The sequence below is a fragment of the Denticeps clupeoides genome, chromosome 19 (assembly GCF_900700375.1).
Source record: "Denticeps clupeoides chromosome 19, fDenClu1.1, whole genome shotgun sequence".
Lineage (NCBI taxonomy): Eukaryota > Metazoa > Chordata > Actinopteri > Clupeiformes > Denticipitidae > Denticeps > Denticeps clupeoides.
The window spans coordinates 4,312,442-4,329,198 of NC_041725.1; the positions used below are offsets into that span (position 1 = coordinate 4,312,442).

General features: G+C 43.6%; 3 protein-coding genes across 4 annotated transcripts; 1 reads left to right on the forward strand and 2 right to left on the reverse strand.

Moving 5' to 3' along the window:
- Positions 1 to 113: 113 nt before the first annotated feature.
- sgcg (sarcoglycan, gamma) lies at positions 114 to 7,758 on the reverse strand. Its single transcript, XM_028961558.1, has 8 exons — positions 7,607 to 7,758; positions 4,696 to 4,890; positions 4,357 to 4,458; positions 3,637 to 3,724; positions 3,081 to 3,197; positions 2,078 to 2,150; positions 1,354 to 1,477; positions 114 to 1,247 (listed from the first exon to the last, which is right to left on the reverse strand). Exons 2-8 carry the CDS (start codon positions 4,888 to 4,890, stop codon positions 1,077 to 1,079), a joined length of 870 nt encoding a protein of 289 aa, XP_028817391.1. The 5' UTR covers positions 7,607 to 7,758; the 3' UTR covers positions 114 to 1,076.
- Positions 7,759 to 11,598: 3,840 nt separating this feature from the next.
- LOC114769154 (40S ribosomal protein S25-like) lies at positions 11,599 to 13,712 on the reverse strand. The gene is made up of 5 exons (XM_028961934.1): positions 13,645 to 13,712; positions 13,170 to 13,262; positions 12,892 to 13,075; positions 11,812 to 11,910; positions 11,599 to 11,647 (listed from the first exon to the last, which is right to left on the reverse strand). The coding sequence occupies exons 1-4, from the start codon at positions 13,645 to 13,647 to the stop codon at positions 11,816 to 11,818; spliced, it is 375 nt and encodes a 124-aa protein (XP_028817767.1). The 5' UTR covers positions 13,648 to 13,712; the 3' UTR covers positions 11,599 to 11,647; positions 11,812 to 11,815.
- A 222-nt stretch (positions 13,713 to 13,934) lies between these two features.
- Positions 13,935 to 16,726, forward strand: trappc4 (trafficking protein particle complex subunit 4). 2 transcript variants are annotated; one of them, XR_003743192.1, is made up of 5 exons: positions 13,935 to 14,129; positions 14,212 to 14,386; positions 14,470 to 14,573; positions 15,037 to 15,234; positions 15,600 to 16,301. XR_003743192.1 is itself a non-coding variant. In XM_028961933.1 (5 exons), exons 1-5 carry the CDS (start codon positions 13,955 to 13,957, stop codon positions 16,480 to 16,482), a joined length of 660 nt encoding a protein of 219 aa, XP_028817766.1. In that variant the 5' UTR covers positions 13,935 to 13,954; the 3' UTR covers positions 16,483 to 16,726. The 2 variants fall into 2 exon arrangements, 1 of the variants encoding a protein (XP_028817766.1); XM_028961933.1 differs by lacking the exon at positions 15,600 to 16,301 and adding an exon at positions 16,404 to 16,726 and having other exon boundaries at positions 15,037 to 15,163.
- The last annotated feature ends 31 nt before the right edge of the window (positions 16,727 to 16,757 follow it).

Here is a 16,757-nt window from a genome sequence, read left to right on the forward strand (position 1 = left end):
TTCATAATGGAAATATTATACCACCAATTCCCATTTAAAAAAAACATTCCTCTACACCATGCACACATTTACACATCAACATTCACACTTCGACAAACATTTAAATACAAATGTTGACTTAAGAGGACAAGAAAAATCTTTAATTTAAAAGAAAAGATGATCAAACACCTTCCTTTGAGGAGAACAATTGAATGGCATTGTATGTAATGGTCACAAGATGGCGCTGTGTTCCACTCTGCCATGTTATTACCTGCCCTCCGTGGCTTCTGTGCGCCTACAGGTTCACCCCAATGTGCCACCCCATTAATCAGTGGTCATTTTCTGAGATTCAGGCGCTCCCGAAAACTGATAGATGAACTTGCATCTATGTTTCATATATTTAAAGAACATGAGAAATTAAAGGATTGGGACTAAACAGTGGGGTTGCCATGACAAAGGCACTTGTTAGTGAAGCTAATTGTACAAAAAAAAACGAAGGCAAATGTTTGTGTTTTTAAGTGTTTGAAGAATGCATACTGCTATGTTCAAGGTCAGACAAAACCGGGTATTGTTGTTCATACCATGAACGAATACAATAATTATAATAAGTCAACAAAAATGCACTCTCTCAGAGGTCATTGGTAAAAAAAAATTAACCTCAAACATACAAATAAATCATACAGACACTTCAAACAATGCACCAAAAATCGAACGAGTGAGTGAATGGCATTCACTTGCATCAAAATTTTTGCTGACAATCTACACTTATCCATCACAGAGAAGAGTTTGGATCTCAGATCTTTCTATTAAACATTAAACACAAACACGTATTGCACCTTCAAAATATATTGCATAGGATTGTAAGCTGTAGTCCAGCTCCTTTTTTGCCCAGCCCTAATAATGAAAAATAAAATACGTATAAATTCAGACATTTTCCAATGATCTTTATGACTGGCTGTTGCAACAGAAATTCATATTTGCTGTCTGAATGCTGATTACACTGTGCCTCGTTCCAATATTAAAGTTGTGCTTCTCGCATGTCAGAGGACAGGGTTATGAACGCTGTAGCTGCTGGTCGGAAAGGCCCAAGCCCGGTTCTAGCAGTCTTGGCTCTCGTTGCAGGTGGAGGTGTGGCCAGCTTTGGAGAGGAACATCTTTCCACTGAGGGGACACACACAGACCTCATACACACGAGCACTGCTGCTTTGCGGCTGGCCCTTCTTGTCTAAGGGCAGCCTGGGCATCCGTATCCTCTCTGCATCGAGAATCTGCAAAAAAGTGTAATGTATGACAAAAAAAAAAGTTCAATGAGCACTATAGCTATATTTTTTTTCCTGTTCGATAACAGTGTCTGTAGCAAAGTCAAATTCTCACCAGCCCATTAGAGGAATGCAGGAGAATGTCCATATTCGACGTAACCTCAATATTTCCCGCAGGCGCTTTGATATGAACTCCTTTTGGGGCGTCCATGCTGAGAGAGCGGGTGGGAGACTCCAGCCTTACACAAAGAAAGCATGGCAGCCAGTGTTAAAGTAGGGCAGCAGTGTATTTTATGCAGACTTCACGTCAGAAAGTGAAAGTGAAAGTGTGAAGTGATTGTCACATGTGATACACAGCAGCACAGCACACGATGCACACAGTGAAATTTGTCCTCTGCATTTAACCCATCACCCTGAGTGAGCAGTGGGCAGCCATGACAAGCGCCCGGGGAGCAGTGTGTGGGGACGGTGCTTTGCTCAGTGGCACCTCAGTGGCACCTTGGCGGATCGGGAATCGAACCTGCAACCTTCTGATTACAGGGTCGCTTCCTAAACCGCTAGGCCACCACTGCCCCATCAGGTCGCAGTATTGGATCTTTTCACTAGATCGGGTGGAACAGTGTGGATTCCCTTTTTCCACTGCGAGGCCACGCGTGGCCAGCTACGGCTGAACTGAACTGTGGATAGAATTAGTCATCAGTGGGCAAGTCCAGCACTGACTACTCGGCTATAAATCCCCCCTCTCCGCCACAAAAAAACAATTAAAGCCTCACGGCTTCTCTGGATACCATATTAGACAGAAAACTAACAACAAAACACAAGAGTTATAATCTGCATACCTTAGGTCTTTGGATGGCTCTCCTTTGAGGGTGGGTGTTTCAACAGAATGTTCAAACAGGGCGCCTTCAGGCCCTGCAACAGATGCAGTTACAACTGTTTAACAGCACATCAGCATAATGACGGGGTTGGCGTAGACTAACACAGCACAGAGAGACAGTCTTGGGGGGGAAAATGATTACCAGATAAGACAAGAAAAAGATAAGAAAAAAAGAAATGTGCCTCAATGCTTTAAGTGAAGGTGATTGTTTTGTCATTGTGATAAAGCACACGGCTCATAAAATGTGTCCTCCGCGTTTAACCCATAACCTTGTGAGCTTGAAAGAAAGTGAAAGTGAAGTGATCGTCACATGTGATACACAGCAGCACAGCACACAGTGCACACAGTGGAATTTGTCCTCTGCATTTAACCATCACCCTGAGTGAGCAGTGGGCAGCCATGACAGGCGCCCGGGGAGCAGTGTGTGGGGTTTTAGCACATTAAAAAAATCTTTGGTCAGACTGTGAGAGCCATGGCAAAACCTCTCATTAAAAAATAAAAAATAAATAATTTTGTTGTTGCACCATCCTCTTTTTTTAAATTCATTTTTTTGCAGAAACCCCTTTCCTCCAAACACGCATTTTCTGTTTTAACTTCATCACGCCACAGGCCTGCATTTATACGGCCTTGACATTTTCAGCAAGGGTGCTCAAACATTGCAACTGCAACTAACCAGGCACCATACGTTCAATAAACATAATATTAATTATTACTGACTGTCACTGACTGTGAATATTAGTCAATCTTTCGATTAATTTCCTTTTGTCCAGGTCATTTGTTGTAGTCTGGCTGCTTAGCGAATATTTCCAGCATCAGAGCATGACGAGGTGTGGCCATTAGTCAGTGGAGACCAATCAGTCCTAAAACGTCTGAAAGCTTATTACACCTCTCAGTGAGTGGGTACATCGGCACAAAGATGCAGAGTGGCAAGTTCAAGGGGAGTCTGCCAACGGGGGGGACCACACCTGTGACTCGCAGTTTCCCTGTCCCCACAACCACCTCTTTGTCATCTGCGTGGAAGAGCATCTTGTCACTGGAGCTGATGGTCAGGTACTGTGCATCACCATGCGCTATATCTGGCCCTGAAATAAACACAACGAAGGGAACGCAGTAAGAAATAAGCCGTGGGCGTCACAAAGTGTGAGTCTATCACACAAATCACTGGACACTACAGCACTCCGTCCTTCCAACTCCCCGCCATGATATACTGTAGTCTCTCGCATTTACATAATTTACTAATTTGTCTTGTTTATAATTATAGGACCTTGGTTTTCAGGGAATGAGATTGTAGATGATCTCTAGCTTTGGGGTCTAAGCACCATAAATAGGGCTATCAGGAGCTCAGGGTAATTACCCAGAATGGGAATGGGAGACAGAATATTAATGTATGGCTCAGTGTTCATTTTGGGGTTCATTCTTGCTAGAGGACATTGCCTGGAGAGTCATTGTATGATTTCTGTGTCCATTTATCGCTAATAAAAAAGGGCACATGCTGGTGTGTGTGGCGAAATGTCATCTCACCCACAGACAAACGACCGGTCACATCTCCATTCTCATTGCGGGCATTGAGAGTCACATTTTCTGTAGAGTCCATAAGGAGAGGGGAGTCCTGCAAAAGGAGGACTAAACATAATACAACTGATATACCATGCAAGTAGAAGAAATCTCTGAGGGTGCTGACCTTCACCAAGGACAAGAGATGACACCAGATTTAAATTAGGAACCACTATACATGTCTACATGATAAACTGTCGGGATGAGTAATCCAAGAGACCTCCATTAAATAAATATATGTGAAGTGCTGGCCCTGATGGGTCTTGGACACTGGAGGCCACTGTTGTTCAAGGACAGTGGTGGCCTTTCACTTCATTCCTTAAATCTCCTATTCATTTATTGAATTAATTTAGATGAGTAGGACTGTCTGATGAATGCACATTTATACAAAAAATAAAACTAAATTTTAATGGGTAGATTGCAATTATTTATAGACACAATATATATAAAACATTTATGAAACATTTTCATGTGTGGCACTGAAAACTAAAGACACTTCTGACATGTGAAATCTTCATATTTTCTAAAAAAATTCAAAAAGTAGTTTCTGCACTTGAATAGCGGACAACAGCGACAATGTGCAGCAACTGTTCATCAAGGCCCGGCCAAAACAGCCCAACTGGCTGTCCTTTTCAAGCAGAGATCGACTAGACAGATGTGGAATGTGGGCGTGGTGCTGTAGCCCACCTCTCTGGAGTCAATCTCCTGGGCGTAGACTGGAAAGAGAAACTCCGATTCCCCTTCCAAACGAACTCCATCCTCTTGCACTTGCAAAAGTCCCATTCCCTCCTAAATTGAGATAAATAATGCAAAAACTGACATTGCTTGTAATTGATATTTAGAAAAAAGATATTTCATGTTCCTTGTTAGCAACATTTAAAAGCATTATTGGCAAAATATAAAAAATAAAATGAATAAATATACAGAATATTTACCATAAAATGTGTACATATATCGAAGGTAACTGAAGGTCGGATGTAATTTTTTTTTTGATAATATTTTTTAATATTGTTACGCTGCACTCACTGCATTGAACCACATCACCCGCAGGATCCAGATGGTGAGGGCAAAGTTAACCACCAGGATGACGATGAGGAGCAGGACAAACAGGTAGAGGCAGCGCTTCCTCCAGCCATATATCCCAATTTTGTAGATGTACTCAGACACACTGTCAGGGATGGCTGAGTCTTGGGTGGTGGTGACATACTGTTCTCGCACCATCTGCTTAGAGAAAGGTTCCACTTAATCACTGAACCACCCACAGCGCCCCAAACTCAACAGCCCTGGAACCAAATCCAATCCAAAGCATCGTTCCACATGTCTAACTACAGCATTCTGAAACATTTAATTGCACTGAAATCTTATGTTAACACCGTGAGTAAGTGGGCGCTTGGTGACGAGGTCAAAAGCGCCATTACTGTCGCAGATTTGTCACAAGCTGTGCTCTTCTGAACTATTTTTAGACAGACATGAAGTCTTTGGGTGACAGAAAGCAATCTACAAACTTCATGTTGCATTAAAGGACAAATGTTCTAGCCTGTGACCTCCCAGGTTTTGCCCCCAGTGTGTCATGACACGACCACGCAGGCAACCTCAGTGCAGTCAGTATAACTGTTGCTTAATAAAACTGTCTAAAATGATTCATTGGCTTGACTGCATTTCTATGACCAGAGGGTATGGACCAAGCCCCTGGGTAGGCAGTGATCCAAAAACCTCTTCACCATCGTCCTCATGCATGCTCCTTTTTCCACAAACCTAGAAGTCACATTTGAGAAATGTCAACACCAAAATAGCTGTAACAACCCAGTGAGACTAACCCACGCCAGCTCATTGCTCAAGCAATCAGCTTTAATGGTGGCCATTCAAATAAATAACACATTGATTTCATGAAACTAATTTTGTAGATGAGGTGTCTCCGAACCTAGTCATGGATGTCACCTGCTCAGTTCTTTGCCTGAATGAAATGAACCCCCCCCCCCCCAAAAAAAAACAAAAAAAAACATGGTCTGCCCCCCAGGACTAGGTTTGGTGTTGGTACCTGTGGCTCAGGTGAAGAGTGGTAGCCACAAGGTTTGACCTTGTAAGCTTGCTGGAGTGACCTCTAGGTCACTATCATCCCGAAACTTCACAATTTCGAGGGTGATGCACCCTAGACTGTAAATGTCTTCAAACATGATGAATAATGGCGCACACACATGTACATAAACCTCAAAATGTCTCCTTTGTCCCTCAGATAAGGAATTTCACAGCTAAATATCTTTTAAATTTTACTTTAACTGTTCAAACAAGGAGTGAAAATGAATGAGGTAACCGAAAGAGGACCTGAATGGTTTAGATGAAGCTCTGGTTTTTAGGGGAATCTGGACAATTTGAAGACCTGTAGAAGATGTCCAGCAACTGCTAAAATCAGTTTCTGTGTTGATTCATGAGCCATTTTAGCTACCCCCCCCCCCTGCCTACAGATAAATAAAAGAACACAAAAAGAACATTTCATTCCAACCCCCCGTGCCCCACTGTACAGACTACACAGAAATGTTTTGGTTAAGTATGATGGATGCTGAGTCACTGAAGATCCAAGCACCCCATTTCCTGCTGTCTGAGCCTGAATAAGAAACAAGGGCTGGCGGTACGATGAATAAGGAATATATTGCCTCTGCAGAAGTAACCACGGCTGACACACTCTGTCACACATATCCAACGCCGGCACGATACATTACATCATCTGATGCTGCACTATATTGACTAATATCATATCCTATCATGCAAGATAAGTAACCAGTTAGTAAAAAGAAAAGGTACGTTTCTTGTGGAACATATCGTCTGGATGGAATAAAATACACACTGTTAATGCAATGTTTTAAAAGGGTAGAATGAAGTGGAGTACACGAATACACAACCACTGCAGAATAAGTAGCTCGTGGCAGGGAGTTTAATGGCTGAAAGCTGATTTTTCTTAGAACTGGCTGTGCATTGAATCACGCTTTCCATGGCAACCTGATGAAAAACAATTAGCCCTGTAGTTCTCACTGGATACTCAATGTCTTTTCATTCGAAGTGCATTTCATGGTTTCAAAATTTTCACGATCTTTGCCGACTTCAGGCATCTGCTCTTTCATTTTCTTTTCTCCCAACTTGGCTACATGACTGATCATTACAGGCTAAGTTATTTTACATCTTATACTTTACATCTTATATGTGCCAACAAACAACAAAAATATAATGATCAGAATGCACAACCCTCTATAATCTCCACTTAACTGTTGTGTGCTTTCTGTCCAGCCATCATACACAGCCGCACTGGCTTCATCTGACATACCAAACTGGAGCAATTATAACACACATCTGCCATTCCAGTCTGCCCATCGTCTCCATCTCCTAAAGCAGCCTGTAATACGCTTGGATCTGCCTCTCACTGAGATGCCACTCATGGTGTCGGAGACGGTAGAGAAGTTCGACCCCCTCCTCCTCCAGTTTCTGACTGCTGAATGAGGACACTTCTGTCTTCATTTTTGCCCTTTTAGATCTTGGTAGTGCTTTTTGTGAAGAAGCTTCTGTGGAGGTCTTTCCTCTTACGCCAAGCGCCTGTCTGCATAACTGTAGTCTGGTGTAATGCATCCAACTCTATAAATAGTTCTCAGGATATGGCAAGCAAGCCAAAGACCGAAAAACAGGCATCCAGACCAGACTGTAAAACTTAAATCCAGAACGGACCAAACTGATTAAAATGTGAATTTTTTTAATGGACATTTTTAGTTGCTTTTCAATATGCAGACATTTCAGGAAGCAAAGCAAACATCCCTCAGTGTCACATGCAAAGGACACCGCAGAATAAAAGAAAGGTCATATCTTGTGTGTCTAGTGTCAATGGGCCACAGGACCCATAAAAGTAAAAAAAAAAAAAAAAAAAGAGTAAAAAAAAGAAGAGTTTGCCACCTACCCTCAGTGTCAAGCCGAAACAACAGCACCCTGCGCCCCTGTGCAGCCGTGGCAACAGCGCCGGGCTCTCCGCACGTCTGTCAAGCGCTCAACAGCTGCGGACCATAAATCCCCGCCTCCGATCCGCACCAGTGCAGCGCAGCGCCGCCCGCCACTGTCCGCTCGGCTTCCGGTGCGCCCTCCGGTGACCCCCTCCCCTTCCACCCCCTGGCCCCTCTCAGGCTCCTGTATCTGTGTGTGTGTGTGAGAGGCAGAGACAGGGTCCACGGGCCGATCTCGACTTCAGCCCCGATTTCTGCCCCCGGTGCTGGCTGCAATCCCAGTGAGTCACACACCGAGCACGAGCCGACGGGGCTGGAGCCTGGCGACCACGCAGCCGTCCCCGCGCTAAAAGCAGCCGCCGTATTAATAGGGCGGACCCTGGTGGTGCTGAGTGTGAATGGGGGCTGCAGGGCAGTTGTTCTGCTAAAAACAGACTTGCATCAGTTTGAGGGCAACAGGAGATCCATTGCTGGATATGGATTCGGTTGATAATGCTCCAATTCCTCGAACTCGTTAGAAATAAAACAAGTCCAGAAATATTCGAATTCAAACCACCAGCATAGCCTGCAAATGTCATTTAGATGTAATGGCTCCTGGCAATTAAACGAATGAAATACTCCCTTCCGAATAATCGCTTCCACCATGGACAATGAAAAAGGTGTCTTGAGGCGCTAGCCTGTGATATGAGGAGGAGAGAAGGGGATCGGTGGCACATCTGTCAAAGGCGCGTCCTCGCTCGCCTCCTCGGGCTGCCAGGACCAGCAGCTGACGGCATCCATCACGGCGCGACCCCGGAAACCCCGCTCCCTCCCGGCTCTGCGGGGCCCCGGGCCCCGGGCTGTCGGGGTCGAGATGGCTTTTCATCTCACGGCTCGTGCTCTATAAGTCATAAAGCCCCCCGCGGACAAAGAGAGGGAGCAAGTGGAAGACCTTGCAGTTATTTCACACATAATCCACCACAAAAACAGCCTTTTTCCTGCTCAGTTCACAGACACGCCCGAGTCGTCAGGTAGCTAGTAGTACTAGTAGCACTAGTGCACAATTTTGCAGCACGCTTGTAGTACAGTGAACAGTGTGGACCCGCACTAGTATTACTAAAGTGAAGTGATTGTCACATGTGATACACAGCAGCACAGCACACAGTGCACACAGTGAAATTTGTCCTCTGCATTTAACCCATCACCCTGAGTGAGCAGTGGGCAGCCATGACCAGCGCCCGGGGAGCAGTGTGTGGGGACGGTGCTTTGCTCAGTGGCACCTCAGTGGCACCTTGGCGGCTCGGGATTCGAACCGGCAACCTTCTGATTACGGGGTCGCTTCCTTAACCGCTAGGCCACCACTGCCCCTAGTCAATGCTGGCCTCGTACTACTATGGTCAAATAACGCTTTAACTAATTTCCTAGTGAGCATTTAGGGCTTCACTGGAAGAACTAGTGAAATATGTTGGTGAAGTAAAGTCCATTTGTAATTTACTAGTAGTACTAGTAGGACTGAGTGTGGCGCACTAGTGAACCAGTCAGTCGTTTGGCAGCATTAGTTCAGTGCACTAGTGCATTAGGACCACTAGCGCTATAAAATGCTGCCTAGCTCGGAATTTACAGCACACGGTGTCAGTAGTGCAACCCTTGTTCAAACTACTTGTACAAAAGTTGCCACTACTTGCTGGGAAAAACCTGTCTGGCCAACTTGTGCCACCAAATTTCCAACTAGTGCTGCCAAAGAGCAAACTAGTTGACGACTCGAATATCCGATATCAAGGATATGGAATAAATGCTCACTCGGCTCTCTATATGTTCACTCTCTAGCTTATTTTGCCAGTCACGTGGGTTTGTTGTCGGTTTTGGAGGTATTGTAGTAAAGTAAATAGTTAAAACTAGAGAATGTGAAGCAAAGCCAGTGAATCTTGAGCTTAGCCTGGCCTTCATTTGCAGTCACTCACTTATATATATTTTTACCAGTCGTGAACAAATGACCATGGGTGCAGGAAGGCAGGTAATGATCCATTCATGGAAAAATAATTTCATGGACCCAAAGAATAAAATGATCTATTTTTTAAATAACTGAACAAAAGAAGCTCTCGTTTAGCCAACCAAGGTCAGTTTGGCATGCTTGAGGGATGTCAGATAAAAAAAAAGTGAAGTGATCGTCACATGTGATACACAGCAGCACAGTGCACACAGTGAAATTTGTCCTCTGCATTTAACCCATCACCCTGAGTGAGCAGTGGGCAGCCATGACAGGCGCCCAGGGAGCAGTGTGTGGGGACGGTGCTTTGCTCAGTGTCACCTTGGCGGATTGGGATTCTGATTACGGGGCTGCTTCCTTAACCGCTAGGCCACCACCGCCCCAAGCATCGCCTCCTCGTCGGGGAATCAAACCCCGTCTCCCGTGTGACAGGCAGGGATACTCACCACTGTACCAACGAGGAGACGGCTCGTTGGTATAAAGGATGATTCATCCTTTAGATGCGATGATCAGCCAGTTGTTGTTCACTTCCAACGTGTTTTCTCTCAACTGTATTATGGAAATAATATGAGCTAGAACTGACACTTTACCTTAGTGTACACCAATTGTACACTGTTGCATTCAGAATTAATTTCTCCATTCCATACTTTCTTGGATCCTCAATGTACGTTTGGTTCTTTGCACCTAAATAGGGCTTGTAATGTACGTTACTCATCTTATGGTCAGAATTTGTTGATTTAAGTCCAGCTATACACATATGAAGACATAAAAGCAATGTAACTTATGCAGAGAACAACTGGAGCAGGAATGGGGTCCACACGATGGCGCCACAGTCCCAAAATACAACATATGACACATTTACATTCTAAATTGTTAGTGGCTCCTGAAAAAAATAATTTTAATATAGCAGTCAAAAACCTGCATTCACAGAACACATTTTGTAAGCATCATGTTTTGAGGTGACATGAATTCAGATTTTCTCATTGCAAATGTGCTCTATAGGACCCCTATAAAGGACACCTGACCTGATTTGTTTAGGGCTTTTCTATAGGTTTCATCTGAAGTCTCTTTCCAAAATTCAGCCGTGGTGCAGAACCATAGCCACTGTGAGCCAGTCCGACAATTCCCCAGCACAGCACACGGTGACAACGGAATGTGTCCTCTGCTGCTGGTGGCCTTGGGCAAATGCTAATGAGGAGGCGAGAGGGCTTAAAGAAGCCAAATTTAACTTTTTTTTTTTTAAGGCCACTTTCACCAAATGCAAGACCCTGCATTTACTACACTTGTACAAGGGCCAGGGTTTTGCTCTTCAGAAGGCCAGATGCTCTAATAAAATACAAAATTATTTATAGATTTGATATATTGTTATTTGTGAGTAATTTCTGGCCATTTTTGATATGGGTGACAGGTGCTGTATCGTGGAAGGAGCTGCCCCGCCCAAGGTTACCAACTAACAGCAACTGTATATAATAATGCTGTAAAGTTCTAAGAATTTTCTTTCAAGTCCTTAAACAAATGCACTAATTAAACTCTCATGGAATTGCAATTTAAGGATAAAACTTTGGTTTCTTTCTTTCTCAGTTTGATGAGATACCAATGAGCCAGCATGTATTATTCAGAGGAAGAGTGCTTGATAGTATTTCAATCTTTTACAGCTTATTACCACAGAATCAAGACCCCCCCCCAGAACAGCAGGGCCCATTAGACACCACCCATTTACATTAATGAAACACAACAGAAGAAATGAGCTATAAAACAGAACACCCTGCAAGTCCACCACAAGAAAATGCTTCTCTAGGAAGGCTGAATCACATTTTGGCTTCACTAAGCAAACTCTAATAGGGTTAGGGAGTCTAATATACACACCGTACACTGAGATGAAAGGTGCATTTGATGGTTACAGGATATTCACTTGGGTTGTAATTTAAACTTTAAAATGAATGAATGGATACTCAAATGTGTTTAATAAAATAAACAAAACAAACATTTCTTTATTTTTTTTATTTTCTCATTTACAAGCTGATCCACATTGATCCTGAAAAAGAGAAAAGAGAACAGTTGGTTAATCCTACACAATCAGTAGATCATGTTTGTGAAGACATCGATACAATTATAAATGTCTTTTTTTTTTTTTTAAACAAAAAACACTTAATTTCACAATCCATAAAAAATTGAGGTGGCAGACGTTAAAACGCATACCTGTTTATGCCTCCTTCTCTGCGGCTGCCTCATCTCCACCCTTGGTATTACGTGTGTAGATCACCTGAGCTCTGTGCTTGGAGACCAACTTGATCATACCTGAGTAAAGACAACGAGACATATATATATTTTTACCTCTCCATACCTTTAGCTCATTTACTCAGTGACAAAGTGCAATTCATAAACAGATCAATTGTACACCCAGTTTTGCCTGTGAAAAAAGAAATGTATCTCATCCGGAAACAGTTCTTTAAAGACTATTAACCCTTGCTAATTAATTTACAAATAGAAGTTCAGCTCCCCTCATTTCAATTAAATAAAAATTAGGTTGGATTTTTCAGTAAGGACACACAGAGGGGAAAAATAAGCAAGAATAACACAACTTACGGTACTTTGGGGATCAAAAAAGGCCGATGCGTGTTGTTTTTTTAACAACTAATTAGCATTTAGATTTAAGACATTCATCAGATGTCCTTATCCAGAGTGACAGGGACAGTCCTCCTGGAGACTCTCAGGGTTCAGAGTTTTGCTCAGGGACACGGTGGTAGTAAGTGGGGTTTGAACCTGTTTTTTTTTTTTTTTTGTGGTGAATGTCTAACCCACTAAGCTACTACAACCCTCAGAGCATTACTGCAGGTAAAACTGTATTAATAGCCAAAATGTACATCCAACATACATCAGGGTTCTTACATATTTCTACAAAGGAATTTCCATTACTTTCCGGTTACTCTAAGACCACATGTTCTCTCAAAATTCTGCTGAAATCTAAGAAAGAAATAGCAAAACATCTAGGTGGAATGGGCCCCATCATGTTCTGGCAGAGATCAGACGCTGAAATTTACACCACTTTTAAAAGGAATTCACTACGTAAAACCAACAAAGATACTGCAGACCTGCACTTGTTTTAAACGTTCTAGCTGTAACCGTTCTTCCTTTCATGAACTATGTATGAACTTCATGTCATATGTTCATGTGTCAGATTTCAATGACATCACATATTTATTTCATATTCCAAAATTGAGGCCTGCAAAATTCCATGACTCTTGTGGGGTTGCAGGCCGTAGGAACCCTGATGCACACCTTTGTTCAGCAGTTCGAGGAGGGCTGCCCTGGCCAGAGAGCCTCTGATCTTCAGCCTCTCAGACACCACAGCTGGCGTGATGAGCTTGTAGTTCGGGACTTCTTTGTACAGCTTGTCGTAGGTGGCCTTGTCGAAGAGGACCAGGTTGTTGAGCTTGTCCCTCACTTTTCCCTTGGACCACTTCTGCTCAGACAAATGAAAAAGAAATTGTGTTCACTAAATGGGTTTTAAAATAATTTCCCCTGTCAGTGTCAAGTCAATGAACAGGGACACTCACCTTCTTCTTGGCCTTGCCCCCGGATTTGTTGACTGGATCTTTGTCCTTTTTGGACTTCCCAGAGTCCTTAGCCTTCTTGGCGTCTTTAGGAGGCTGAATTTAATATATAACAGTAAGCTTCTTGTATATTTACACGGAGAACAATCATAAACTAAGCATCATCGACAGCTACATGAACACCACTGCACCACTGATGTTTTATTGCAAATCTACAAAATCTAAAAAAAGCACACAGGCATCGGCGTTAAAACACAACTTCACGCAGCGAAAGCGTAGCTCGATTGCTAACGGCTAACGAGCACGCCGCGCCGAGGTTTCGCTGCTTTCAGTCTTCATTCATTCCACAAAAACACAAACTGTCGATTTACTGCGGATCAATTACAGAGAGAACCCGCATGCTGCGCTAATCTACATTTCACGACCAACCAAACTTCTAAATCGTTCATTTTTTCCAAAAAGCCTGAGCATTTCTCACCATGATGCGGTCCCGTCAAGATGTCGGAGAGAAAGGAAGTTCGCTCCGCGCACGGCCCTGTAGACAACGCGTGCTTCCGGGAGACGAGGCAAAGGCTCATGGGAAATGAAGTTTTGAACACAAAAGAACATGAAACATAGCCGTTTCGGTAATAACAGATCAAAGTGGAAAATATTGTTCTTAAATGTAGACGACGTGAGCAATTCCTGTCAATGCATGAGCAGAAATAGCTGTAAAAGGGACGTTTGAAATGGGCCATCGTAGTCACGTGACTCTTCCGCGTCCCTGTCAGGTGGTCAGATGGAGAAAAATGGCGATCTTCAGTGTATATGTTGTCAATAAAGCTGGCGGTTTAATTTACCAGTATGACAATTATGTGCCCAGGGCGGAGGCTGAGAAAACCTTTAGCTTTCCGCTAGATTTGGTACTGAAAGTGCACGATGAGAAGGTGGTGGTTTCTTTTGGTCAGCGTGACGGTATTCGGGGTGAGTGTCTTCCACTTGTCAATATTTGTAGCGCTTTCACAGCCGTGCGCTACTGTAAAACGTCTCGTCCGTCCTCCACCAGTCGGCCACGCGGTCCTGTCCATCAACGGCGTCGATGTGAACGGGAGACAAACCGCGGAGGGCAAGGACATCGTCGAGTACCTGAAAGAGCCGTCCAACTACCCGGTGTCCATCCGCTTCGGCAGGGCTCGGCTGAGCTCCAACGAGAAGCTGATGCTCGCCTCCATGTTCCACTCGTAGGTGCCTTCGGGCCCGAGGCCGGGGCGCGTTTTGCTGGCGGGGAGACGGCGTTCTAACCCCCCTCTTCTCGCGTCCGCAGGCTGTTCGCCATCGGCTCGCAGTTGTCTCCGGAGGTGGGCAGCTCTGGGATTGAGATGCTGGAGACGGACGCCTTCAAGCTGCACTGCTTTCAGACACTCACAGGTCTTACATTTACAGTATTTACCAGAACACCTTACAATCAGTAGTTACAGGGACAGTCCCCCCGGAGACACTCAGGGTTAAGTGTCTTGCTCAGGGACACGATGATAGTAAGTGGGATGTCTTACATTTACCAGATGCCCTTATCCAGAGCGACTTACGATCAGTAGTTACAGGGACAGTCCCCCCTGGAGCAAATTAGGGTTAAGGGTCTTGCTCAGGGACACAATGGTAGTAAGTGGGGTTTGAACCTGGGTCTTCTGGTTCATAGGCGAGTGTGTTACCCACTAGGCTACTACCACCCTTCAACACTGCTTTGACATTTTCAAATAGTGCGAATATTATTACCTAAATTACAGAGAACATGCTTCAGTACAATTCATTCTCCTCCTTTCCTCAAAATTCAAACATCCTGGGCCGTAAGAAAAAAAAGTAACCAAAATAGATTTTCCATTTGCTTTGACAGGTATTAAGTTTATTGTGCTAGCAGACCCAAGGCAATCTGGAATTGATGGGCTGCTACGGAAGATTTATGAAATTTACTCTGACTTTGCCCTGAAGAATCCATTCTATTCTTTGGAGATGCCAATCAGGTATGATGCCTGCCTTTAGAAGTTTTGTGTATTTCGTGTATCAGATTTCATCTGAAATAAGTGGACCGAGGCGTCTAACAATAAAAAGTCCACTTTATTGTCATCTCACCATATACAAGTATACCGGGGCAGTGGTGGCCTAGCGGTTAAGGAAGCGGCCCCGTAATCAGAAGGTTGCCGGTTCGAATCCCGATCCGCCACTGAGCAAAGCACCGTCCCCACACACTGCTCCCCGGGCGCCGGTCATGGCTGCCCACTGCTCACTCAGGGTGATGGGTTAAATGCAGAGGACAAATTTCACTGTGTGCACTGTGTGCTGTGCTGCTGTGTATCACATGTGACAATCACTTCACTTCGAGAGACGAGATTGCGAAGCTTTTGAGATTCACAGTGTGCAAAAAGACGTAGTGCAAATCAAATAACACACAACACAAAAACATGACAAAGGACACTGTGGACATTGTGCACCGAGACATAAAATAGTGCAGGTCGAGACAAACCAGGAAGACAAGTAGCAGCAATAGGACAATATATCAGTGCGTGGATGTATTTAGTATAAAGTGTATGTGGTGTATGATATGCTATGATGATAATGCGGTAGTAGTGATATGACATAACACTGCAGCACAGTGTGAGGTAGTGAGAGATTAAAGAGCAGGGTGCAGTACTGGTGTTCAGTACATTACATGTGTAATGTGCAGTTTGGGAGGGAGGAAATGTAAAATGTCACTGGTGTGATGGCGCTTAACGTGTTCTACACCAACATGGTCCACGTCTGCTTGCAAATGCAGACAACACCAATGTTTTGAGGAGGCAGCAGCACTGCAAAGAAAAAACACGATCGATTTGATAAAGCACATCCAGAAAGATCGTGCCACAGAACACGTGCATACGTATATTTCTGTAAATGTTATACTGTATGGAAAACACGATCTCCTGACAAGTCTGATGTTTCCTTAAACATAACAGAGTAATCTCAGTCTCTTCGGGGATAGTAATCAACTCACCGGGTATTGGTGTCGGTGTCAGAACTCATTCCTAAAAACTTTCATATTAATATTTAAGCTTCAAAGGCTAAACTTTAATTATATAATTATTCAGTTAGATTCTATACTACTGTGCATTTATTTGTTAAAAACTGAGAACTATGTCCACATGTAAATATTTTGACTGAAGTCAAGGTCCACTAGGAATCTATGGATTTGTCAAAACTATCTAAAATGTCTTTTATGTTCTCCAGATGTGAACTTTTTGACCAAAACCTGAAGAGCTCCTTGGAGATTGCTGAGAAGGCTGGTACCTTTGGGCCTGGGTCTTGAATAGAATAGCTGTGGGGGATGGAATACCATAGGACAGGGATATTTCCCCCTCAAAACCATGTCCCTAAAGAAGGGGGTGTGTTCCATGATTCCTGTGGATTTCATCACTTTAAAAAGTGAAAAAAAAAAAAAAAAAAGACACGGCCTGCCTGGATCTTTGGCCGTAAACATGTAAATACAGCATGATAAATGTTCTGTTTTTTTGTACATAACGTGCTAATAAATAAATCTCACCTGAATTTATTATTTGTGGCTTTTAAAGAACTTCAGATCCT